Source organism: Erinaceus europaeus, chromosome 17, assembly GCF_950295315.1.
Source record: "Erinaceus europaeus chromosome 17, mEriEur2.1, whole genome shotgun sequence".
NCBI classification, from domain to species: Eukaryota; Metazoa; Chordata; class Mammalia; order Eulipotyphla; family Erinaceidae; genus Erinaceus; species Erinaceus europaeus.
The window spans coordinates 4,770,170-4,795,904 of NC_080178.1; the positions used below are offsets into that span (position 1 = coordinate 4,770,170).

Here is a 25,735-nt window from a genome sequence, read left to right on the forward strand (position 1 = left end):
TAAAAGCATTGGACTCTCAAGCATGAAGTCTCAAGTTCAGTCCCTGGCAGCACATGTACCAGAGTGATGTCTGGCTCTTTCTCTCTCCTCCTATCTCATTGATAATAAAAAAAGAAAAGGCTGAACCCAGGGTTAGGGAGATTACACAAAGGTAGCACACCAGACTTGCATTCTGAGGTCCACAGGTCCCAGGTTCAGTCTCTGGCACTGCCATAAGTCAGAAATGAACAGTGCTCTGGGATCTCTCTCATAGAATTTTTTTTTTTTTTTTTTTTTAACCAGAGCACTGTTCAGTTCTGGCTTATGGTGGTGCTTGGGATTGAACCTGGGAACTCAGAGCCTTAGGCATGAAAGTTATTTGCGTAACCATTATGCTGTTTCCCCAGCCCTAGAAATATTTTTTAAATATTTATTTACTAGGGGGGCCAGATGGTGGGATACCTGGTTAAGTGCATGTATTACAGTGAATAAGGACACCCGTCCCCACCTGCAGGAAGAAAGTCTCACGAGTGGTGAAGCAGCGCTTCAGATGTCTCTTCCTTTCTATCTCTCCTCCCTCTCAATTTCTCTCTGTTCTATCAGATAAAATAAATGTTTTTTAAAAAAAGATTTATTTATTGGGCCAGGGAGCTAGCTCAGCCTATTAAAGCACCAACTTGCTCACCTAAAGCCCCAGAGGACACAGGTCCAACCCCTGACACCACCTTATGCCAGAGCTGAGTGGTATTCCAGTTCTCTCTCTCTCTCTCTCTCTCTCTCTCTCTATCATTCATCCCATCTCTGAGACACAGAGCAAGAGCAGTGGAGCCCAGGATTGAACCTCACATAAAATCAGTCTCAAGCAGGCTGGGGTGGCTCACTGGCTGAGTGCACACATTGCCAGGAACAAGGACTCGCGTATCCAAACCCCTAACCTCCACGTAGCAGGGTGAGCACAAGGCGTACAGCAGTGCTCCTGGGTCTCTCCTTCTCTGCCTGTGTCTCTTTCCTTCTGTTTCTCATCCTCTATCAAAAAAGAGAGAAGGGGGAAGAAAGGAAGAAAGGAAGAGCTGGGTGGTGATGCACCTGGTTAAGCACATGTTACAATGTGCAAGGACCTGGGTTCAAGTTCCCAGTCCCCACCTACAGTGGGGAAGCTTCTCTAGTGGTGAGACAGTGCTGCAGGTGTCTGTCTGTCTCACTTTTTCCTCTCAATTTCTACCTCTATTCAAATAAATGAATACAGTTGTGTTTATTTATAGGGGGAGGGGAAGGAAGGAAGGAAGGAAGGACGAAAGAAAGGAAGAAAAAAAGAAAGAAAGGAAGAGGACAGGCTGCTGGGTACAGTGGAACTGGGCAAGCACCAAGCCCCAACAGTAACCTTAGTGGCAAAACAAAAATATGTTGTTATTATTAGAGCAGGCGACTTACTGTCAAGAGCACATGCATTGCTCAGATAACCAGATCCAAGCCCCAGGCCACCACATGGGCAAGCCTGGTGGAGTGGGGCTGTGGCATCTCTCTCTTCCTCTCTGCCTTTCTCTCTCTCTCTCTCTTTGATAGAAACAGAAGTTGAGAAGGCACTATAAAGTAGCAATGGTAGGAACTGTCCTACTCTCCAAAAGGAAGCTGGGCCATCCTACCTGTATGTTCTTGAAATGAGTGCAGCCTAGAATGTTCCTGGCTGTGACCATGGACTGAGAGCTCAGACTGACAGGGACTCAGAGGTCACGCAGGCTCCTGTGCTAAATATGAATATATAAGGGCCCTGGGTCAGATCAGTAGGGTAAACAGTCAAATTGGTTTTTGTTTGGTTGGTTGGTTTTTTTTCCTCCAGTCCTGTGGATTGGTGCCAGCACTACAAAACCACCACTTCTAGCAGTCATTTCATTTTTCCTTTTCATTGGATAGGATAGACTGAGAGGGGAGAGGGAGATAGAGAAAGAGAAAGATAGACACCTGCAGACCTGATTCAACACTTGGGAAGCGTCCATGCGGCAGGTGGGGATCAGGGGATAGAACCTGGGTCCTGGCACATATCCTTGCTTATGTGCGATTAACTGTGTGCGTCACTGCCTGGTCCCTAACAGTTGGTTCTATTTGTATATTTTCTTCAAGTTTGGGAGCTACTCTCTGCCCTAACCCAGCTTTCTAGCCCTAATCTCAACTCTGACACCATCTTCCTTTTAGTCCACCTGCATGTTAGCTATCAGGCTTAGGCAAAAATCACTAAAGTCATGGGCCACATGGAACATTGCTAAAATAGACTTCCTAGCATCTTCCCACCTGAAGACCTCTAATTTCATTTGCTCTATTTCTACCTTTGGGCTCCTGTTTATTAAACAATTTGTCCTGTTTTATATCTTAGCACCTTTCAGCCACCAAGTTGCTGATGCTACTATGATTCCATCCTGACTTTCCAGGGCAGACGACCTCACCAATGTGTCCCTCACCTCCCCAGAGCCCTACCCCACCAGGGAAAGATAGAAACAGGCTGGGGGTATGGATCCACCTGCCAACACTCACATCCAGCAGAGTAGCAGTTACAGAAGCCAGATCTTCCAACTCTACACCCCAAAAAGAATTTTGGCCCATACTCCCAGAGGGATAAAGAATAGGGAAGTTTGGGGGGGGGGGTGGCACACCAGGCTAAGTGCACATCATGCAAAGCACAAGGATCCCTGTTCGAGCCCCTGGCTCTCCACCTGCAGTGGGGTCACTTTACAAGCGATAAAGCAGGTCTGCAGATGTCTATCTTTCTCTCCTCCTCTCTTTTTTAATTACCTCTATTTATTTATTGGGTAGAGACAGCAGAAATTAGATAGAGACAGCAAAGAGGGAAATAAAGAGAGAGACAGACAGACACCTGCAGCCCTACTTCACCACTCCTGAAGCTTTCCCCCTGCAGGTGGGGGCTGGTGGCTTGAACCCAGGTCCCTGTACATTGTAATATGTGCTCAACCAAGTGCCCTCTCTCCTCCTCTCTATGTTCTCCTCCTCTCTCAATTTCTCTCTGTTCTAATGGCCTCCAGGAGCAGTAGATTTGTAGCGCAGGCACTGAGTCCCTGAATAATCCTGGAGGCAAAAGCAGAAGGGGGAGGAGCAGTAGAAAAAGTAGTAGAAGGATTATGTGCACACGTATCCATAAACTATAAAATATATACCTGAAAGCAGAAGTACACTAGAGTTTGCAGTGAGTACCTCCCTAACACTTCCTCTCCACTATTCCAAGCTTGGGATCCATGATTGCTCAACAAATTGTTTGGCTTCGTATGTTAACTCTCTTTTCAGTCACCAGGTTCCAGATGCCACCAGGATGCTGGCCAGGCTTCCCTGGATTGAAGACCCCACCAATGTGTCCTGGAGCTCAGCTTCCCCAGAGACCCACCCTACTAGGGAAAGAGAGAGGCAGACTGGGAGTATGGACCGACCAGTCAACACCCATGTTCAGCGGGGAAGCAATTACAGAAGCCAGACCTTCTACCTTCTGCAACCCTCAACGACCCTGGGTCCATGCTCCCAGAGGGCTAGAGAATGGGAAAGCTATCATGGGAGGGGGTGGGTTATGGGGATTGGGTGGTGGAAATTGTGTGGAGTTGTACCCCTCCTACCTTATGCTTTTGTTCACTAATCCTTTCTTAAATAAAAAATTAAAAAAAAAAAAAGAAAAAGTAGTGGAAGGAGAAAATGAAGAAAGAAGAGAAGAATAGGGACATTTCCCATGGAGGGGATGGGACACAGAACTCTGCAGTAGGAACTGTATGGAATTGTACCCCTGTTATCTTACAATCTTGTTAATCATTGTTAAATCACTAATAAAACATTTTTAAAATTGAGAGAGGGGAAACAGAGAGGGAGAGAAAGACACCTGTAACACTGCTTCACCCCTTGTGAAAATCCCCCCCCCCCGCAAGTGGGGGCAGAGGCCTTGAACCCAGGTCCTTGTACACTGTGGCCAGGAACCATTTCTCTGCTTGATAGATGATAAGCTTTGAAACAATGGAAGCCCTGGAGACAAGTTTTATTTCCCCCCTGGGCAGGCCATTTCCCCTCAGGTAGACCATTTATCAGAAATAGTGACACAACACATAGTTGTGGTAGCAAACATGGTTTCGGCCATTGTATGTTGCAAGGAACATTCCACTTTGAAGATTGCTCCCCCTCCTCCTCCTCCAGCACTTCCCCCCTCCTTCCCCAAAGCCTTATAATGCCTGTGAACACAATAAAATTTTGCAGCTTGATCAGAAACTTGACTTGCTGTCATTCTTTCGTGTCTCTTGTCCCTGTCATTCCAGATCTTTTAGGTTCCTAGCCCCTGTTCACCGCCCTGCTGGTCGGGGCACACTGTGGTGTGTGCACTTAACCAGGTGCACCACTGCCTTCTCTACTAGCGCTCTCTGTCTTTCACTCTCTAAAAAAACAAATGGCTGGGGGCTGGGCAATAGCTCAGCAGGTTAAGCACACATGGTATAAAGCACAAGGACCGGCAAAAGGATCCCGGTTCGAGCCCCCGGCTCCCCACCTGCAAGGGAGAGCCACTTCACAAGTGGTGAAGCAGGTCTGCCGGTATCTATCTTTCTCTCCCCTGCTCTGTCTTCCCCTCCTCTCTCTATTTCTCTCTGTCCTATCTGACAGCAATAACAGTAATAATAAATAAAAACCACAAGGGGAAAAAATAGCCTCCAGGAACAGTGGATTCGTAGTGTGGGCACTGAGCCCCAGTGATAACCCTGGAGGGAAAAAAAAAATGGCCACTGGGAGCAGTGGATTCATGCAGGCACAGAGTCTCAGCAATAACTCTGGTGGGAATAACAATAACAAAACAATAATAATAATTTTTTTAAAAAAGATGAAGCCCAGACATGGCCCCCATGTGCTGACTGCCCTGAACCCCACACATATACATGCCCCTCACCCCTCCTGGGTAGAAATCCCTTTTCCAGAGTGAGGAAGTCCAAGACCAGCACCCACCTGCCCCAGCAGGAAAGTGGGGGGGGAGGCTATGGGTGACCCCAATGTTAGGTGGCCCGGTGTGGTTGGCAGACACAGGACACAGACGCAGGTGACCACGACTTTACTCCACAGCACTGTCTCTTCAAAGGCTCCGGGCAGGACCCAGGCAGCCGTCGGAGATGCCCCACCTGGACCGGGCAGGGAGCGCCGCTGCCCCCTCCCACCGGCCACCCTCAGCGGAGGGCACCCCTACAGACAGCCTTCTCCTTGAGAAGCACCCAGACCCACTGCAGCCGCCCCTGGGAGCTGCTACTGGGACACCGCCATCGCCCTCCACCCCAGGCTCACCCCCTCTCTGCGGGTGAGCCCCCCAACAGGACTCCCCAGCCAAGGACCCGCCTCCAGGGCCCTGGTCCCCCACGCTGCTGGCCAGCCGCGAGCCCCCGCTGAGGCTCCGACTGCGGGAAGACTGAGGCCTGCAGGTCCCCGGGGGCCCCGTGGTGTCACTGGCTGAGCGAAGAGGCAAGAGGACGTTTCTCCGGCTCCGGCTCCTCGAGGCCTGCAGGGAGGGGTGCAAGTCAGGCCTGCTCTGGGGGGCTCCCGGCATTGCAGGCCACCCTCAGGCCTGCAGCCCTGCCCACCCGCCGCACCCCCAGCCACACTGGCCGCCTTGCGGGTCCTCTCTCTGCCGGGCACACTGTCCCCCACCTGACATGTGACAAAGTCTCACCTCCCAGTCTTTGCTCCAGCACCCCTGAAGCCTCCCCAGTGAAAATCTCAACCCTGGAGGTGCGGCAGGTGGCTCACTGCCTGGCCACCACACCGGAGTGTAACCTGTGGAGGAGCAGGAGCACCCTGACACCTCGTCTTCTCTCTGTGTCTCTAGCTCTCTAGCTCTCTGCCTGTCCTCTATCTGCAGGGAAGAAAAGGAAAAATAAAAATCATAAGCCAGGGTCCGAGAGCTAGCTTATCAGCCCAGCTTCAAGAGGGGCTCAGTCCCGTCTCTGTGGACTGAGCTGTGGTCCTCCCTCCTTTTTCTTTTTTTTTTATTCCGGTTTCAACAGGAAAAGTTGTCTTGACTAAAGGTCTTTAATTTTTTTTTGTCTGTTTCCTTTCTTTTTAAAAAATATTTATTTATTTATTCCCTTTTGTTGCCCTTGTTGTTTTATTGTTGTAGTTATTATTGTTGTCTGTCTTCATTGTTGGATAGGACAAAGAGAAATGGAGAGAGGAGGGGAAGACAGAGACGGCGAGAGAAAGACAGACACCTGCAGACCTGCTTCACTGCTTGTGAAGTGACTCCCCTGCAGGTGGGGAGCCGGGGACTCAAACTGGGATCCTTATGCTGGTCCTTGCGCTTTGCACCATGTGCGCTTAACCCGCTGCGCTACCACCCGACTCCCTTCCTTTCTTTTTTAATATATATTTATTTATTATTGGATAGAGACAGAGAGAAATTGAGAGGAGAGTGGGAGAGATAGGGAGAGAGACAGAGAGACACCTGCAGCCTTGCTTCACCTCTCATGAAGCTTTCCCCCTGCAAGTGAGGACCAGGGTCTTGAACCTGGTTTCTTGAGCACTGCAATGTGAGCGCTTAACCAGGTGCACCACCATCTGCTCCCCCTTTTCTTCTTTTTTTTTCAAAATGACTTTTTTATATATATATCTTATTTATTTATTCATGAGAAAGATAGAAAGAGAGAGAGAAAGAACCAGACATCACTGTGGTACATGTGCTGCCGGGGATCAAACTCAAGACCTCACACTTGAGAGTCCAGTGCTTTACCCACTGCGCCACCTCCTGGATCCCGCTTCCTTTCTTACTGCCTCCGGGGTTATCACTGGGGACCTGTGGTTGTATCTGCAGGATGGATCCACCACTCCTGGCAGCCTTTTTTTTTTTTTCCTTTTTTTTTATTTTTTATTATTTTTTTAGTATCTTTACTTATTTATTGGATAGAGATAGCCAGAAATTGAGAGGAAGGGGGAGATAGAGAGGTAGAGAGACAGAGAGACATCTGCAGCCCTGCTTCACCACTTGTGAAGCTTTCCTCCTGCAGGTGGGGACCAGGGGCTTGAACCTGGGTCCTTTCGCGCTGTAACATGTGCGCTCAACCAAGTGCACCACCACCTGGCCCTGTTTTTTTCCTTTCTTTTATTTATTTATTTTTTAAATTTTATTGGATAGGACAGAGAGAATTAATTGAGAGGGGAGGGGGAGGAGAGGCCTGCAGCCCTGCTTCACCACTCGTGAAGCTTTCCCCCTGTAGGTGGGGACCGGAGTTTGAGCCCAGGTCCTTATACACTGTAATGTGTGCTCTCAGCCCCCTTCCTTCTTTCCTTTCAAAAAAAAAAAGAAAAGAAAAGAAAAAGAAAGGAATAGAGGAAAAAGAAAGAAAAAGGAAAGAGGGACCAGTATGGATCATCAGGTCGAGCGCATATTTCACCATGCATAAGGCCCTGGGTTCGAGCCCCCAGTCCTCACCTGCAGGGGCAAGCTTTACAAATGGTGAAGCAGGGCTGCAAGTTTCTTTTTTTTTTCTTTAATATTTTATTTATTTTCCCTTTTTTAAATATTTATTTTATTCCCTTTTGTTGCCCTTGTTGTTTTATTGTTGTAGTTATTATTGTTGTCATCGTTGTTGGATAGGACAGAGAGAAATGGAGAGAGGAGGGGAAGACAGAGAGGAGGAGAGAAAGACAGACACCTGCAGACCTGCTTCACCGCCTGTGAAGCGACTCCCCTGCAGGTGGGGAGCCGGGGTTCGAACCGGGATCCTTATGCCGGTCCTTGTGCTTTGTGCCACCTGCGCTTAACTCGCTGCGCTACAGCCCGACTCCCTATTTTCCTTGTGCCCTTGTTTTTTTATTGTTGTTGTAGTTATTATTGTTGTTATTGATGTCGTCATTGTTAGATAGGACAGAGAGAAATGGAGAGAAGAGGGGAGACAAAGAGGGGGAGAGAAAGACAGACACCTATAAGCGACTCCCCTGTAGGTGGGGAGCCGGGGGCTCAAAACGTTTTTTTTTTTCTGGAGGTGTCTTATTCCCCTTTCTTTCTCTCTCTCTCTCTCCCTTCCTTTTTTTTTTTTTTTGCTTGACAGGATAGAGAGAAATTGAGAAAGGAGGGAAAAAGAGAGATACCTGCAGCACTGCTTCACCACTCATGAAGCCTCCCCCCCTGAAGGTAGTGAGTAGTGGCTCGAACCCCGGTCCTTGTGCGTGGTAATACGTGCACTCAACCGCGTGAGCCACAGTCCAGCGGCAGCCCTTCTTGATTTTCACGCTCAGTGAGTGTCTGTCCTCGGCCCTTGTCACATAGTGAGTGATGGACGAGGCGGCCCCCTCCCCGGCCCCCACTCACCCTCTCGGCTGGCATCCGCTTCGTGTTCTGCCAAGGTCTCAACAGAGCTGTCCCACCCCATGCCAGGTCCTAGGGGTGGGGACACAAAGCAACCACTGGGCCACGGGGACCAGGGCAGAGAAGGGGGGAGGCGCACAGGGGACAAGAGGAAGGCCCCTCCCCCTTCCAGGAGCCGCTTGCCTAGACTTGGATGCTGGTCCCTCACCTTTGCCGAGGACACTGGAGGCCCCCAGGGGCCCAGGGCGCCGCTGTCGGAATCGCTGCCGGGGGGTGTCTCCGGGGCTGAAGGACTCCGAGCTGAGGCCCGTAGGGAAGCGAGAGCTGAGCTTTCGGCGCTGCCCGAGGGTCTCCCGCAGACACAGGGAGCTCTGGGCCCGGCGCATGGGGGCCAGGGACCTCGACCCTGCAACAGGGCAGCAAGAGGAAGGGGTCACAGGGGTGCAGTGGGATGGGCAGAGCGGAGGGGTGGCGGGGTGCAGAGGCCAGGGGCTCAGGGGTCCAGGGGACCAGTGCACTGACCCATGGTAGGACCCCAGACCTCTGCTCACTGGGTCACATGACCTCCCACGAAGCTGCCACCCCAGGTCCCAGGCACTGCTGGGGCTGGGGGGGGTCAGGGGGGCGCCTGCCATGAGGATTATATAGCAAGAGCGGAGAGCCGAGAGCCCTGGGTTTGTCTGTCTGTAAGCTGCAGCAGAGAAGGCCACAAACAGAACAGGGAGAGGGGAGACGGGGAGGGACCATCCCGGCCGCTTGAGCCCCAGACCCACCTGGCCCGTCCGCCTCCCTGCCCTCGGGGAGCTCCATCTCTGGGGGGGCCCCCAGGCTCTCGGTGCTGCCAGCCCCATCGGCCCACAGGCGCGGCCCCCCATGGGGGCCCCCCTCCCGCCGTGGCCGCATCAGCCTCTTCACCTTGTCTGCCAGCCAGCTGCCCTTCCTGGGGGCAAGAGGGTACAACAGGGGGTAAGGCTGGGGTGTGGGGGGGAGGACAAGGGCCCAGCCAACCCTGGGGGAGGGGGGTCAGGGCAGAGGCTGGGAGCACCGGCCCAGGGAGGAGGGGAGCAGCCCCACTCACTTGGTCCGGGGCAGGGGCCCAGGCTCCAGCACTCGGTACTGGTCCATGATCTTCTCCACCAGCTTCTGCTTCTCACGGCGCAGGGCGTTGAGCTGGTCCCTGGGGTGAGGAGGGAGAAGGCGGGCATGACGCCCCCACAGGAGCAGGGCACTGGCTTAGCAGGTAGTGCACTGGTCAGTGCTGACAGCGGCCAGGGTCAGAGCACAGAACTTGCAAGCCCGAAGTTCCAAGTTCAGTCCCCGGCACTGCATGGGTCAGAACAATACCCTGGCGCCTTCTCTCATAGATAGATGGATGGAACGGAGACTTGGGGACAGAGGGATGACAAGTCACTCAGATCGCTGAATGGGCAGATAGACAGACAGCTGATGATGGGGGGGCGCTGGATAAAGAGATGACCTGCTGAAGGAATAGATGAGTGTATAGTTAAGGAGATGGGTGGACTGGGGAGGTGAGTAGATAGTAGATAGATAGTAGTAGCTGGTAATGGATGGATGGACAGACAGGAATACCATAATGGCAGAGGATAGGTAGGTGAAGGGTGTGATAGATAACCGATGATGAATAGAGATAAAGAAATGGATAGATGGATGGATGGGGGCTGTGTGGTGGCGCACCTGGTTGAGCACACATGTTACAATGAGCAAGGATCAGGGTTCAAACCCCCTGGTCCCCACACACACACAGGGAAAGTTTCACACGTGGTGAAACAGGTCGGTAGCACAGGTCTCTGCTTCTTCCTCTCTGTCTCCTCCTTCCCTCTTGATATATGCCTGTCTCTAGCAAATGAATAAAGGTAAAAAAATATATATTCAGGGGGCTGGACGGTAGCACAGCAGGTTAAGCGCACATGGTGCAAAGCACAAAGACCGGCGTACAGATCCTGGTTCAAGCCCCTGCAGGGAGGTCGCTTCACAGGCGGTGAAGCAGGTCTGCAGGTGTCTGTCTTTCTCTCCCCCTCTCTGTCTTCCCCTCCTCTCTCCATTTCTCTCTGTCCTATCCAACAACGACAACAATAACCACAACAACGATAAACAACAAGGGCAACAAAAGGAGAAAAATGGCCTCCAGGAGCAGTGGATTCGTAGTGCAGGCACTGAACCCCAGCAATAACGATGGAGGCACAATATATATATATATATATATATATATATATATATATATATATTCAAAAAGAAATGGATGTATTAATGGAAAAATAGCTGACTGTGTATGGTTGGGTAGAGAGAAGAGATGGATTGATGGGTGGTTGGTTATGGATTGGTGGGTGGGTGGGTGGATGGAGAGATAGAGAAGTAGATGGATGGATGGATGAATAGATAGAAAAATATAGATTGGATAGATGGGTGGATGGATTAGACATAAAGATGGATGGATGAGGGGCCAGGTGGTGGTGCACCTGGTTCAGCACACATGTTACAGTGCACAAGGACCCAGGAGCATCCAGTCCCCACCTGCAGGGGGAAAGCTTTGTGAGTGGTGTAGCGGGTCTGCAGGTGTCTGTCTTCCTCTCTCAATTTCTCAATATCTTCCTTCTCAATCTCTTTCTGTTTTGCCTCCAGGCTATTGCTGGGGCTCGGTGCCTGCACTATGAATCCACTGCTCCTGAAGGCCATCTTTTTTCCCCATTGTTGTTATTGTTGCTGCTGCTGTTATTATTGTTGTTGTTGCTGGATAGGAAAGAGAGAAATTGAGGGGGGGAGATAAAGAGAGGGAGAGAAAGACAGACACCTGCAGACGTGGTTCACCACCTGTGAAGCAACCCCCCTGCAGGTGAGGAGCCGGGTGCTCGAACCAGGATCCTTGTGCCAGTCCTTGTGCTTTGCGCCATGTGCGCTTAATCCTGTACACTACAGCCTGCCCCTCCCCTTCTCAATTTCTGGTTGTCTCTACCAAATAAATAAAAACAATTTTTTAAAAAGATGAACGGGGAAAAAAAAAAAAAGACGGATGGATGGATGGATCGGTAAATGGGTAAGTAAAGATAGAAAGGATGGGGGCCGGGTAGAGGTGCACCCAGTCAAGCTCACCTAGCACAGAGTGCAAGGACCCTTGCAAGGGCTCCCCACCTGCAGAGGGGACACTTCACAAGCAGCGAAGCAGGTCTGCAGGTGTCTTTCTTTTTCTCTCCCTCTCTCCTCCTCCCCTCTCAGTTTTTCTCTGTCGTATCCAATAAAATGGAAGGGGAAAAAAAAAAAAAAAAGGCCACCAGGAGCAGTGGATTCATAATGTCAGCACTGAGCCCCAGCAATAACCCTGGAGGCAAAAAAAAAAAAAAAAAAAAGAAAGAGAGAGAGAGAGAGAGAGAGAAAGCTGGATGGATGGACCAGTGGGTGGGAGGGTGGATGAGTAGAGAGGTAAATGAGTAAGTAGGGATGAAGGATGGACAGGTGCTGGGTGGTCTGCCAGCTCCCCCTGGCTTCTGCTTCACCAAGCACCGGTGTGCCTGTATAGGGATTGGTTTGATCCCACTCAAAGCTGCAGTCTATTTACATAAATCACGTTTACATTTACATAAAGCACCACCCTCCCTCCAGGGCATTAGTGGTTCAGTGGTAGAATTCTCGCCTGCTCCGCCCCCTCTCCTTGTCACACCCTGATTTTCACCAGTCATTTTTCTCTCCACCCTCTCTACATAACATCCTGTTCCCACCCTACTTGGAAAGTATATAAGAACAACATTGTTCGTTTTGGTAGTGGTAAGTTGAAGTTGTAGTGTTAGGTTTAGCTTAGCTTGGCTTAGATTGCGCTGCGTCCTGCATGAATAAAGAGATACTGCGTACAACCCAGCCATGAGTCCCTGGTCGTCTGTTACCCGCCCGTGAAGCCAGCCCGTCAGAAACAACAGACAGGCAGGCAGGCAGAACCAGGCTTAGTCCAAGAGGTCCGTGCCTGAGCCCAGGCCCCTCGTGCGAAGAACCTCACAAATACTCCCACCCACCCCAGCCGCACAGGTACCCGCGTCGCATGCAAGCCCCCTTTCTGCCCCCCCGCAGGCCCCGGCCCGCTCACAGGTATTCCCGCTGCTCGCGGTGCAGGTGGTCCCGGCTCTCCAGGCTGCGCTCCAGGAGCTCCCGGTTCTCCCGGCTCAGCGCCTGCACCTCCGCCAGCAGCTGCCGGTTCTCCTCCTCCTGGGCGCTCCGCAGCTCCGTCAGCAGCTGTGGGGACGGACAGCACCAGACGGGCGTGCCAGGGCTGCGCCCCCAGCCTCCCGGGCCCCCACCCCGCCGCCCCCCACCTCGCACTGAGTGCTCAGCCTGCACGCGCTCAGGTCCAGCTGCTGGTTGGACTCCCGCAGCCGCTGGCTCTGGGCCTCCAGCTGCGCCCGCTCCAGCTCCAGCCGCGCCAGCCGGGCCCGCAGCTCCCCGCGCTCGCCCTGCAGCTCCCCGCGCTCCCGGGACACCTCGGCCAGCAGCATCTGGGCTCTGCGGAGCAGGAGGGCTGGTCAGGGGTCGGGGCTCACCCACACCCGGCCGGGGGAGGGGGGCGGCGGGACATAGACGGGGCGACAACCCGCCCCTGGAGGAACCTGTCGTGCTCGGCCTGCAGCCTCCGCAGCTCCTCCTCCAGGTCCCGCTGCCGGTGGCTGTCCCGCATCAGCCGCTCGCGCTCGGCCAGCAGGGCCGCCTCCTGCGCCTCCACCCCGGCCCTCTGCGCCTGCAGCTGCTCGTGCCTGCGGGGGACACGCACTCGCTTGCTGGCGACCAGGCCCAAGTCTCCAGGAAGGCCGCCCCCCTGGACGTGCGGGCAGGGGTCTCACCGGCCCTGCAGCTCGCGGTGGGCCAGCTCCAGCGCCCGCATGTTGGCCTTGAGGTCGCGGTGGCGGAGCAGCAGACCCTCGAGCTCGGCCTCCTGCCGCCGCTGCAGCTGCGCCAGGGCCTCATGGTCCCGCAGCAATGCGCGCTGCCGCCCGCTGCTCTCCTCCTGTGTCCGGCGAGCTGTCCGCACCTCCTCCTCCAGCTCGCCCAGCTTGCGGTGCAGCTCCTGGCCCTGGACCTCCAGCATGGACTTCTCGGCCTGCGGCGGAGACCGACAAGGGCTGGGAGCAGGGAGCAGGCCTGGGAGACAGCTCAGAGGCGGTGAAGCACAGGACTTATGTTCCCAGGGCCAACTGGATCCCCGGCTCTGCCCAGCACAGATGGGGTGCTTCTCTGAGAGTCTTTATCACATACAAAGTCCTGGGTTCAAACTCCAGGTCAGCATATAGGAAAGCTTCATAAGCAGGGAAGCAGTGCTGTGGCATCTCTCCTTCTCTTTCTCTGTCTCTCTCTTTTTGCCTCCGGGGTTATCGCTGGGACTCAGTGCCTGCACTACAAATCCACTGCTCCTGGAGGCTATTTTTTTCCTTTTGTTGCCCTTATTATTATTGTTGTTGTTGTTGCTGTTATTGCTGTTGGATAGGACAGAGAGAAATGGAGAGAGGAGGGGAAGACAGAGAGGGGGAGAGAAAGACAGACACCTGCAGACCTGCTTCACCGCCTGTGAAGCGACTCCCCTGCAGGTGGGGAGCCGGGGGCTCGAACCGGGATCCTTACGCCGGTCCTTGCGCTTTGCACCACGTGCGCTTAACCTGCTGTGCTACCACCTTTCCCCCTCTCTTTCTCTTTTCTAAAATTTGATTTATTTGATTTGATAGAACAGAGAGAATTGAGAGGGAGGGGAAGAAAAAGACAAAGAGAATGCTTGCACTACCTCACCGCTCATGAAGCTTTTCCTCTGCGGGTGGGGCCAGGGCTTGAACCCGGCCCTTGTGCATGGCAATGTGTGCACTTAACCAGGTGTGCCACCTCCAGGCCCCTTTCTCCTTCTCCTGTCTGCCTCTCTCTTCCTCTTTGCCTTTAACCCTCTATCTGGGGAGGGGGAGAGGGGAAGTCCTTTGGGAGCTGTGAAGTCAGGCAGGCATGAAGCCCTGGCAGCAAGAGGGGGAAAAAAAAAAAGGAGGAGAAGGAGAAGAATAGGGGTTGGGTGGTGGCACACAAGGTTAAGTGCACAAATACACAGCGCAAGGGCCCACACAAGGATCCAGGTTTGAGTCCCCAGCTCCCCACATGCAAGGGGGAAGCTTCACAAGCAGTGAAGCAGGTCTGCGGGTGTCTGTCTTTCTCTCTCCCTCTCTCTCTCTCCCCCTCCTCTCTCAATTGCTTTCTGTCCTATTCAATTAAAAAAGAAAGAAAAATGGCTGCTAGGAGCAGTGGATTCATAGTACCCACCCCGAGCCCTGCAATAACCCTGGAGGCAAAATAATAATAATAATAATTTTTTTTTAAATTTTTGCCAGAGCACTGCTTGACTCTAGTTTATGAACCTGGGACTTCGAAGCTTCAGGAACAAGAGTCTCTTTGCACAGCCATTATGCTATATCACCCAATAATGATATGGTTTTAATATTTTATTAATTTATTTTCCTTTTTGTTGCCCTTGTTGTTTTATCATTGTTGTAGTTATTGCTGTCGTTGTTGGATAGGACAGAGAGAAATAGGACAGCCGGGGGATCCTTGAGCCGGTCCTTGTGCTTTGCGCCACGTGTACTTAACGCACTGCACTACTGCTTGGCCCCCTGAGCCATTTATTATTCCCCAAGTAAAATTTAAGAATCACAAGAGGAAGTCGGGCGGTAGCACAGCGGGTTAAGTGCAGGTGGCACAAAGCGCAAGGACCGGGGGAAGGATCCCAGTTCGAGCCCCTGGCTCCCCACCTGCAGGGGAGTCGCTTCACAGGCGGTAAAGCAGGTCTGCAGGTGTCTGTCTCTCTCTCCTTCTCTCTGTCTTCCCCTCCTCTCTCCATTTCTCTTTGTCCTATCCAACAACATCAACAACAACAATAAGCACAACAATAAAAGAAGGGCAACAAAAGGGAATAAATAAATATGTTTAAAAAATAAAAAGAATCACTCACAAGAGACGCAGAGACTCTTATGCCTGAGGCTCCGAAGTCCCAGGTTCAGTCACTCAGCCTCCCCCCCTCCCCCCTCCCCCCGCACCATCGTAAGCCAGAGCTGAGCAGTGCTCTGGTAAAAAAAGAAAAAGGAGGTGGAGGAGGAGAAGAAGAAGAAGAAGAAGAAGAAGAAGAAAGAATCACAGAGAGAAGAGAGGGCCGATACAATAGCTCACTTGGATAGTGTGCTGCTTTGCCATTTCCATGTCCCAGGTTCTAGCCCTGCCCTCACTGCACTGCACTGCAGGAAGCTTTGGTGCTGTGGTCTCTTTCCTGTTCTCCACTGTCTCTCTCCTTCTCTGTCTCTATCTTTAAAAAATATATATCACGACGGCCGCCGGCAACATAGCTCACTGGGAGGGTGCCTGCTTTGCGATGCTCATAGCCCAGGTCCAGCCCTCGCATGACATAAGGGAGTCCTGACCACTGGTGGAAGCTTTCATGCTAGTGTCTCTCCCCCTCTGTGTCTCTCTGTCTCTATCTCTCTCTTTCTACTTGAAAGAAGTTGGTTCAAAGCAGTGAATCCTGGATGACACAACAAACAAAGAAATAAATGATGAGAGAGAATCGTGACACAGAGGTGGCCAGGTGGGGCTGGGACTGGGTTCAAAGCAGTGAATCCTGGATGACACAACAAACAAAGAAATAAATGAGGAGAGAGAATCGTGACACAGAGGTGGGCCAGGTGGGGCTGGGGCAGGACAGGAGGAGGACCAGGGTTGGCGGACAGTGTGGAGGAGGAGATGGGGTGAGACAGGGTGAGGTGGGGGAGCTGGGAGCAGAGGGAGGAAGCAGGGTCAAGGGAAAGACCTAGTGGAGATGCATGGGTGTGGGGAAGGGGTGCAGAGTAGGGTGGCAGGGATGAGGGTGCAGACCCTTGTGCTCAGGATGGAATGGGCAGAGGCAGCCTGGGCAGGGGCACGAGGAGGGGTGAAGGAGTATGGTCTTGGGAAAGGGTAGAGGCAGGGATGCAGGGGTGCAGGCCCAGGCAGAAGCAGGGTGTAGGACCCAGGCAGGGGTAGGGGTGCAGAGGCAAGGGTGTGGGGTTGGGTCAGGGCAGGGGTGTGGGGCCTGGTCAGAAGCAGCGGTGCAGGGCTGTGGGCCCCAGGCAGAGAAAGGGACAGGGACGCAGAGGTGTGGGGTTGGGCTAGGGCCGGGGCCCCAGCAGAGGGGCAGTGGCAGGGCTGCAGGGGTGGGGCGGCACCTGCAGCCGGCTGCTGTGCTCCTGGGCCTGCTGGCTCTGCAGCAGCAGCTCCTGGGCCCGTCCCTGCAGCCGCCCCAGCTCGCCCTCCATCTGTTGCAGCCGCCCTTGCAGAGCCGTCTTCTCAGCCACCAGCGTCGCGTTCTGCCAGGAGGGGACAGTCAGCAGCAGCCCGGTCACCAGCTAGCCCCCCCCCACGCCCTCTGCACCCCCACTCACGCTGCGCTCCACCTCGATGAGCCGCCCGCTCTGAGCCTCTGGGAACCTGGGCTCCGCATGCTCCCCGCACCCCAGCCCGGCAGGGCCCTGGCGTAGCTGCGGGGAGAGACCCCGGGAGCTCAGGGCGGCGGCACTGGCCCCTTCCCAAAGCACTGGCACAGCCCAGCCTCCCCAGTCACCAGACTGGATGCACCCCACCCCTCTCCCTGCTGCTCTGCTTCTCCACCCCAGGAAGTCACCCCCACACCCCGATTCCCTGCCTGCCAGCCCCAGCGTCTGGCCAGGTTAGGGCTGCCTTCTGTGCTGTCGCCTCTGTCCCAGGTGAACCGTGAGCGCCTTGGGGGCAGCAAGCTGGTTTCCGGCTCCCCTACAGCCTCTCACTGAGCACTGAGCCCAGCAGACACAGTATCAGAAGCGATGGCTGACATCACAGTCGGGATGGGGTGGACTCCAGCACAGGGCTCCCTCCAAGAGGTGGCCAAAGGGTTGCACAGGCAAGCGAGTGGCCAGGAATCAAGGGGCTGGAGCAGAGGGGGGCGGGGCTGGGAAGACCCAGCACCAGCACCCCGATAGACAGAGGGGCGGGCGCGGCCCCACAGCCTCACCTGGAACAGCTCCTCCTCCAGCTGCACAGCCCTGGCCTTGAGCTCCTGCAGGGCCTGCTCCTTGCTGCTGGCGGCTGCCTGCAGCTCAGCCTCCAGCCGCTGCTCCAGCCCCTGGTACCTGCCGCAGGAGACTTGGCACCGACGCCCTCGCCGCCGCCCCTACCCTCTGCTACCCCTCCAGCCCACCCGGCCCCCCTCACCTCTGCTGCTGACTCTCCTGCAGCCGCACAAAATCCTGGCGCTCCAGAGCTGCCCGCTCCAGCTCCCCCTGCAGGCTCTCCAGCCGGGCCCCCAGCTCCTGGCTCCGCAGCACGGCTCTCTCCAGTTCCTGGGTGCAGGCAGGGCGGCTCAGGGTCTGGGGGCAGACCACCACACACACACACACACACACACACACACACACACACACACACACCCCAGGGCCGGCTCTCAGGCCTCACTATCACCCAGGCCAGTTCTCGGAAGCCCTGGGCTTCTGCTCCCTCCAAGAAGGGGCTGGCTGGCTGGCACCTCTCTGAGCCCGCGGCTGCGCGTGTATCCAGGACATGCCCTGTGGACCGAGGCCACCCGGGCCATGTGAGTGCAGCGGGCCCGGTCACCCCCAGCCATGGCGGGACAGGAACCCCGTGACCACGGCAGAGCCTCGGGTGAGGCCCAGGATGCTTTGGGCTGGCCACCTGTGGCAGTTGGGCCGCACCACTGCGGATGTGGGCAGGAGGCCTGCGCTGGCCTATGTTCCCCCATCTGCCCCCCCCAGAAGGGAGGCCAAACCATTCCTGGGGGAGGTGGCGGGGGGCTGAGTCGGCATGGAACCACAGGGTGGCCAGCTCTACCCAGCCTGAGCTTAGCCCTGCACCTACAGTCTTCACTCTGGCCTTCCTGGGTTATTACCAACACTCCTCCACCCCCATGAAAAAAAATCTGTCCCCCACCCCCCAAGGTCACTGCACTTCCAGACCCCCTTGTCTATTAGCCTCACTGGAAAACTACAACTCCCAGGAGGCCTTGCAGCCCCCTGGCCAGCACCCACTAACAGGAGGTGGGGGGACAGAGGTAGACAGGAACTGACCACAGACCGCAGTGTCCCTCGCCCATCCTGAACAGCCCCTTTTCCCTCCTCCCCCAACCCTCTGTGCTGCCCCTGGCTGGGCACCTCCACCAGGCTGTCACCAGGAACTGCATAGGCCAGGAAAACCTCACTCAGTTCCCCTGCACCTCCCCTGGCCGGCCGGCCTGGTCACCCTCACTTTAAGCACCCATCCGCCAAGACCCCCCCACACACAGTTGAGTGCCAGCTGCTGCCCCCACACTCTGCACACTCATTGTCTTCCTCATCCTGTGAGTCAAGTGGGATTCCAGTTTTACAGGTGAGAAAGCTGAGGCTCAGAGAGGTTAAGCAACTTGCCCTGAGTCACACAGCTGGTGAGCAGGGGGCTAGAAGTACAGCCCAGGGCTGCCTAATAGCTGCCTAATAGCGCCTGTCACATCCCACAGAGGGAGCCTGGAGACAGCCTCTCGGCCTTAGCCTCTCACGTGCACTCCCAGTTCTCGGCATCCCCAGTCCCATGCCCGGCCAGGTCCACACTTACACCCCAACCCTGCACCTCTCTCCTGGCTTCCTGCCATCCTCTCCCCTCCCCCAGGAAATGCTCCTAGGGTGCATTCCTAGGGTTCTCCTAGGGAACCCTCACGGCTCTCTGTCTCTGCTCCGAACAGCGAGCCCAAGGACAGCACCCACCACTCATAAAGATCCTTGGAGGGAGTCGGGCAGTAGCGCAGCAGGTTAAGCACACATGGCGCAAAGCGCAAGGACCAGCATAAGGATCCCGGTTTGAGCCCCCAGCTCCCCACCTGCAGGGGAGTCGCTTCACAGGTGGTGAAGCAGGTCTGCAGGTGTCTGTCTTTCTCTCCCCCTCTCTGTCTTCCCCTCCTCTCTCCATTTCTCTCTGTCTTATCCAACAACGACGACAACAGTAATAACTACAATAATAAAAACAACAAGGGCAATAAAATGGAATACATAAAGATCCTTGGAGGAAGGGAGTCGGGCAGTAGCAGCGGGTTAAGCGAACGTGGCACAAAGCGCAAAGACCGGTGTAAGGATCCCAGTTCAAGCCCCCGGCTCCCCACCTACAGGGGAGTCGCTTCACAAGCAGTGAAGCAGGTCTGTGGGTGTCTGTCTTTCTCTCCCCCTCTCTGTCTTCTCCTCTCTCCATTTCTCTCTGTCCTATCCAACAATGATGACATCAATAGCAACAGCAATAACTACAACAACAACAAAAAGGCAACAAAAGAGAATAAATAAATTAATAATAATAATAAAGATCCTGGAGGGAAAGAAACCAGAGGGTTCCCAGGCCTTCTCTCTCCTGCACCCCCTCAGGGCCCTGGACTCCCCTGCACAGTGATCCACTCACACAGAATGGGCTCCTGCTGGGAAGGGGTCTGCAGGCTGGGCACCCCCCCAACCCTCCCTCATCCCCAGCACCCCCTGTGCTCTCGAGTCTCTGCCTGTACTGTCCCCAAGGCATGAGATGTCCTTCCCTGCCTGCTGGAATGGGGACCATTTCTCAGGACCCTCCCCCAAGCCCCCTCTGGCCCTCGCAGACCCCCCCCACGCGCCCGCCCTGTGTTTCTGCTCCTGGACACCATCGAATCTGAGCCCTTCTCCATCAGCATCTCCCGAGTCTCCCCAAAGGGCCACAGAGGGGGCTGGGAAGAGCACGCCCGCTTTGAAGAAGAGGCATAGGGCACAGGCCAATAGGCCATGTGGGTCAGAGAACCAAGATTTGAACCCAACACCCCAGGGGAGACGGCTGCCACCTGCCCGAGTCCCAGGCCAGAGAGGCCCCTGGAAAGCACTTTGCCAACTGCCCCTACCACCCCTACCCAGCCCTGCTCGGTGCTGCCACCCTGTGGGTGCTGGTGGGGCTCCCAGTCCCGCATGTGGCTTGAGCTGCACTGACCTGGGCCAGGGCCTGCTTCTCTCCTTGCTCCCTCGCCGCCTCCTCCAACTGCCTCCGGCCCTCGCTCTCCAGCGCCTGCAGCCGCTGCTCGGCCTCCTCAGCCCGGGCCCGCAGCCGGGGCCCCTCGCGCTCCCACTGTCTCCGCTCCCTGCCCGCTGCCGTCAGGGCCTCTGCCAAGGCCTCCCGCTCTCGAGAGGCTGCCTCCAGTTCCCGGCCAGCCACCTCCACTGCCTCCCGCAGCCTTGCCAGCTCCCGGGCCTGGACCTCAGCCTCCTGGTGGGCCTCAGCCTCTGCCCGCTGCACCTGGGCCAGCTCCTCGGAGAGGCGGGCCACCTCTGTGCCTCGGGCCTCCAACCTCCGGGCCTGGGCCTCCAGCTCAGCTTGGAGAGTCTCAGCCTCTCTCTGCAGCCGTGCCACCTCCCCCTTGAGGGCCTCCTGTTCCAGGACATTAGTCTCCAGCCCCTCCGGGGGCCCCGGGCACTGCTGGGCTGGGTCTCCTGCAGTTGCTCTGGCCTTCTCCTCCAGCCTCAGTTCCCGCGCTCTGGCCTCCGTTTGCCCCTCAGGCCTGTCCAGCCCCTGGCCCAGCGTCTCCTGCTCCCCCAGCTGCTCGCACAGGCTGAGCTCCGAGCGTCCGGTCTGGTGACCAGGGTCCCGCCTCAGAACCTGAGCCGCCGCGGGCACCACCTCCGTCTCTCCTCCCACGCAGAGCCGGGCCTGGATCGTGACTTCTGCAGCCTGGGCTGTGGCCATGGCACTGGGGGTCACGAGAGTATCCCCACAGCCAGCCATCTCCAGGGACTCCGGGGTCACCACAGTGGGGCCTGACTCTTGTGGTGCTGAATCTGAGGTCTGGGGGGCCACGACAGCCCCCTGGACGGGCCCCTCCAGCACAGGTGGCACTGAGTCCGAGGCCCGGCATTGGGAACACTCGGCTGACCCCTCAAGGGCTGAGGCTGCAGCTTCCAAGGCCTGGCCAGTCTGGGAAACAGCGTCCAGCTCTGGGACTGGGGAGTCTTCCCTCTGCTCCTCCAGCAGAGGGCTCTGAGGGTGCAGGAGAAGGAGGGTCAGCGGTTCTCCTCCAAGGAGGCCACACAGGATAGGCTAGGGGGCGGGGGGGCACTCACCTGGCCACGGGGCTGCCCCTGCAGCACCTGTAACAGCCCTCGAAGCTCCTGGTTCTCCCGCTCCAGGGTCCGCAGCCGCCCCACCTCAACCTCCCGCACTTCGTCAAGGAGGGAGGGGGGTGCTCCGGGCGGGGGTGCTGGGGAGTGTGAGATCAACAGCTCAGGACCCCTCCCCCTCCTCCATCCTGCTGTGCTCCCACCCTCACACGCACCCCCACACCTGGGAAGTCAAAGCCACCCCCAACACATCTCGGGAGACTTGGGACCCACTCACTCTTCGCAGGAGAACCCGGCGGGGGCTCCAGGCTCCGCCGAAGCTCCAGCTCCAGCTCCGCATTCTCCTCGGCCAGCTGCTCCACCTGACTCCGCAGAGAGTCCAGCTCCTGGGGGGGGAGAGGAGAGTCGGACAAAGCTTCCCCACCTCAACCGGGCCGCTAGAGGCCCTTGAGGAGGGATCATGGGGAGGGTGAGGGTTGGGGTGCCACCTCACCGCATGGGCCTCGCCCAGCCGGGTCCGCAGCAGCAGGTTCTCACGCTGGGTCTCGTGTAGCCTCGCACAGCGCTCCTGGGCCGCCTCCAGCTGCTGCTCCAGCAGCGCCTTCGAGGCCTCCAGGGCCTCCGAGAGCACCCGCTCCTCCTGGCAGGGAGCAGAGCGCCCCCTCGGGTGAGGCTGCCTCCCTACCCACCCTGAACCAGGCCCTGAGGCTCTAGGCCCATCTTCCTCTGTGTGCCCGGCACCTGCTCCCACCCCTATATGTAGGCCCCACCCCTTCTCCCCAGTGACCACGCCTTTCACTGTAAGCCCCGCCCCTTCCCCAGAACTGCCTTCCCAGGCGGCAATCCCTCTAAACTCTACTGAACAGGGAGGTCTCTCCAGAACCCACCACCGCATCGCTCAAATAGCATAATGGTTATGCAAAGAGACTCTCACATCTGAGGCTCTGGGAGTCCCAGGTTCAATCCCCCGCTCACCAAAAGCCAGAGCTGATCAGTGCTCTGGGTTTAAAAAAAAAAAAAAGGGGAGTCAGGCAGTAGTGCAGCGGATTAAGCACACATGGCGCAAAGTGCAAGGACCGGTGTAAGGATCCTGGTTCGAGCCCCTGGCTCCCCACTGCAGGGGCGTCCCTTCACGGGCAGTGAAGCAGGTCTGCAGGTGTCTGTCTTTCTCTCCCCCTCTGTCTTCCCCTCCTCTCTCCATTTCTCTCTGTCCTATCCAACAACAACGACATCAATAACAACAATAACTACAGCAATAAAACAATAAGGGCAACAAAAGGGAATAAATAAAATAAATATTTTTTAAAAGTTTAATTATCATAGTACTCTGGTTTTAAAAAAAAGTTTCATTATCATAGTACTCAACACAGATTATCTCTCACCCTCATATACAAAGACAGACAGACGCATCATTTACCTCTGCAGGAATGATGAGAATTATTCTCTTCAGGACTAACCCTCACCCCTCCATCCATTCTGTCCTCCACAAGAGCCTGCCCTAGGCAGCACCTCACCCTCCTAGTGGCGGCTGTTCCCTCCATGAGACTTGCCCCACTGGACAGAATTGCCCTTTATTCTGACCCACACACCTTGCAGAGACACCCCCCAAAGGGGGACTGGCCTCCGGGTGACCACGCCCTTCCCTAGACCCCTCCTCCACTCGAGAACATGCCCCGCCCCTCTCCAGCTGACCACACCCCTGCAGGACCACCTCTTCGGACCCTCTCCCTCTCCAGGCCCCGCCTTCTGCATCACCTGCAGGCCCCGCCCCGAACCTCTCCAGGCTCCGCCCACCCCTCCAGGCCCATCTTCAGTCTCTTGACCCCAACTGACCACGCCCCCTTTGGGTCCGCCCCATCTGTGACTAACCACACCCCTCCCTGAATACGCCACTCTAGGCCCCGCCTCGTCTCCAGATGACCACGCCCCTTCCAAGCCCCGCCTGGGCTGTTGTGGCCCCGCCCCTGTGCCCCGCCCCCTCACCTCCAGCTGCCCCTTGCAGCTCTCCGCAGCTTGCAGCCGCTCCCGGCAGCGCCGCAGCTCGTCCTGAAGGCGGGGCAGGCGGCCGGCCCGCTCCCGCAGCACCTCTGCCTCCTCGCGGTACAGCTGAGCCCGCTTGGCCTGTCCCGACAGCGCCTGGGTCTGGGCGAGACGGTGCAGAGCTGGGAAGGGCCCGCAGAGACCAGCCGGGGCCTGCGGGCCCAGGGAGGCGAGGAACGGGCCTGGGGCGCGGTAGTGGGCCCGGGAGGTGCGTGGGAGAGTCCGCAACGCGGCCAGGACCGGAACATCGCAGCGCACCTCTTGCCGCAGCCTTCGAATCTCGGCCTCCAAGCCTTGCACCTCCTCCTGGGAGTCTAGCAGCAGCTCCGCCTTCTCCTCCCTGGAGGGAAGAGACACTGGAGGGGCCTGGGCACCGCACCCCCGGGCCCGCTCCCACCCGAACTTCCCCACCCCCCCACCCCCACCCCCACCCCAGGCGCTGTGCTCACAGCTCCTGCCGCAGTCTCCGCAGCTGGGCCTTGGCGTTGGCCAGCTGCAGGGCCAGATGGTGCGAGGGACCCTCCGGGGGAGTCCTAGCTGGGGGTGTAGGCGCCAAGGGGGCTTCCTCTCGCTCCAGCAGCAGCTTGGCCAACTTCTGTCAGGGGTCAGGGGGTCATCCATCCCAAAGCACCCACATCTGCCTCTCTCCAGACCCCAGAAGATGAATGTGGGTCCTGGTGGGCTTCCCGAGCCTGTCCTACCTGCGCCCCCAGGTCCCGCTCGCGCGCCAATCGCAGCAGCGCCCCCATCAGGCTGCGACACCGAACCTCCAGCTCGGCGGGCGTCAGCTCCCCGGGATCCGATCCCGCCAATGCCAGCACCACGCCCGCCCCAGGCTGGGTCACCTGGCGGGGGGGGGGGGGCAGGGAGAGCAATTGGGGGGGGGCGCTGAGTGTCCCCGGGTCAGTCCCAGATGGCCAGTCTGCCCAAGTACCTCCTGGATGGCAGCGGCCAGGTCGCTCTGCACCTCGAGGCTGAGGCCCTGAATGTGACGGATGAAGAGTTCCCGGTGCTCACACTGCGGGGAGAGAGGGGTGCTGCCGCCTGAGACCCCAACTCTGCAACCAGAGCTCCGCCCCCTGCCCGCACCCCCACTCACCTGCACGGACGCCCCTAGCAGCAGCCGAAGGATGCCTTCCAGCGCTTCCACCGCCTCCTCTGCACCACACAAGACATAGGGGTTAAGGAGGGCTGGGGGGGGGGTCGTCATTAAGGCCGGACAGGGGGAAAGAGCGGAAGGGGTGGGGGAAGGGGGCACCTGAGAAGGGGTCAAAGCCCAGCGTCTGGAGGTCCGGGGGTGGCGACAGGATCAGCAACTGCAGTTCCTCCTGGGGGGAGGGGGTCTCGAGATTCGAAAGGGGCCTTCCCGCAGAGGCGGTCAGTGCAGCCCCCCTTCCCTCCCCCCGCCCCCTCACCTGGTAGAAGTCCCTTAGACGGCCCCACAGGTGGTTCAGGTTCCGCACGCGCCAGGTTGCGGCACCATCGCGGCCTGGGGCCATCCGAGACCCCCCTCTGGAACTGGGGGCGCTGTGGGCACCGGGCAGGGTGGGTTGGTGAGTGGGCGTGGCAATCGAGGCCACGCCCCCTACGGTCAAGCCCCGCCCGCCACCTGGCCTCGCCCTTCAGCCTGCAGAATGGGGGAGCGGGAGACTCGGACCCAAGCCCCTTCCCGGCACCCAGACTGCCGCCCCCCCACGCCCCTTACATGATGCCCAGCACTCGGAGGAGCAGAGCCCCATCGCTCAGCCTCAGGAAAGTCTTCTCCGAGCCCAGGGACCCCTCTCCCTCCTCTTCACCCTCCGACTCGTCCACCTCTTCCTGTTCCTCCGCCTCCCCCACCAGCGCGGCCAGTCCCAAGGCCTGTGGGAGCAGAGATGGGTCAGGCCGGGGGAGCCCCCCAAACCCCGCAGAGCGAGTCCTAAGGCCCTGCCCCCCCCACCTCCAGGCCACAGTCCCCTCCTCCCCGGGTCCAGGAGCGAGCGCTCAGCCCATCCCACCCCCTCTGGACCCCTTTGGCTGCCAGGACTTGTCCAGTTCCTGCCACCCCCTGGCACCCCAGCTCTTCTGCCCCCTCCTCTCCCCGCACCCCATCTCCATCCCTGCACCACCCTCGCCACTTCCCCTCACCCGAGCCCCCCTCACCCAGGTGGCCAGACTCCCGGTCAGGAAGTCAGGGAGTCCGGGCCCTGCTCCCCCATCCATGACGGGGTCAGGGTGTTGGTCTCGCCGCCACAGCAGCTACACCTGCCCGGAGAGGAACAGGAAGTCCCCGGGTGGG

General features: G+C 57.0%; 1 protein-coding gene across 3 annotated transcripts; it reads right to left on the reverse strand.

Moving 5' to 3' along the window:
* Nucleotides 1-5,038: 5,038 nt before the first annotated feature.
* CCDC88B (coiled-coil domain containing 88B) lies at nucleotides 5,039-25,735 on the reverse strand. Of its 3 annotated transcripts, none has more exons than XM_060176153.1 (27): nucleotides 25,600-25,735; nucleotides 25,163-25,317; nucleotides 24,873-24,984; nucleotides 24,716-24,785; nucleotides 24,557-24,615; nucleotides 24,392-24,475; nucleotides 24,159-24,302; nucleotides 23,907-24,052; nucleotides 23,716-23,797; nucleotides 23,401-23,559; nucleotides 21,911-22,057; nucleotides 21,695-21,803; nucleotides 21,421-21,557; nucleotides 20,297-21,337; nucleotides 17,531-17,658; nucleotides 17,331-17,448; nucleotides 16,726-16,821; nucleotides 16,510-16,650; nucleotides 13,132-13,388; nucleotides 12,901-13,044; nucleotides 12,610-12,796; nucleotides 12,384-12,529; nucleotides 9,372-9,470; nucleotides 9,209-9,233; nucleotides 8,502-8,699; nucleotides 8,297-8,365; nucleotides 5,039-5,491 (listed from the first exon to the last, which is right to left on the reverse strand). In XM_060176153.1, exons 1-27 carry the CDS (start codon nucleotides 25,657-25,659, stop codon nucleotides 5,075-5,077), a joined length of 4,530 nt encoding a protein of 1,509 aa, XP_060032136.1. In that variant the 5' UTR covers nucleotides 25,660-25,735; the 3' UTR covers nucleotides 5,039-5,074. The 3 variants fall into 3 exon arrangements, with proteins under 3 accessions (XP_060032136.1, XP_007518632.1, XP_060032137.1); XM_007518570.3 differs by having other exon boundaries at nucleotides 5,292-5,491; nucleotides 9,067-9,233; XM_060176154.1 differs by lacking the exon at nucleotides 9,209-9,233 and having other exon boundaries at nucleotides 5,351-5,491.

Coding starts and splice junctions, on each gene's coding strand:
- CCDC88B (XM_060176153.1), bottom strand. CDS start 25,659: ATGGATGGGGGAGCAGGGCCCGGACTCCCTGACTTCCTGACCGGGAGT. Junction 24,786..24,872: donor GTCTAAGGGACTTCTACCAG/GTGAGGGGGCGG, acceptor CCCTCCCCCCAG/GAGGAACTGCAGTTGCTGAT. Junction 23,560..23,715: donor TTCGAAGGCTGCGGCAAGAG/GTGCGCTGCGAT, acceptor CGTCTCGCCCAG/ACCCAGGCGCTGTCGGGACA.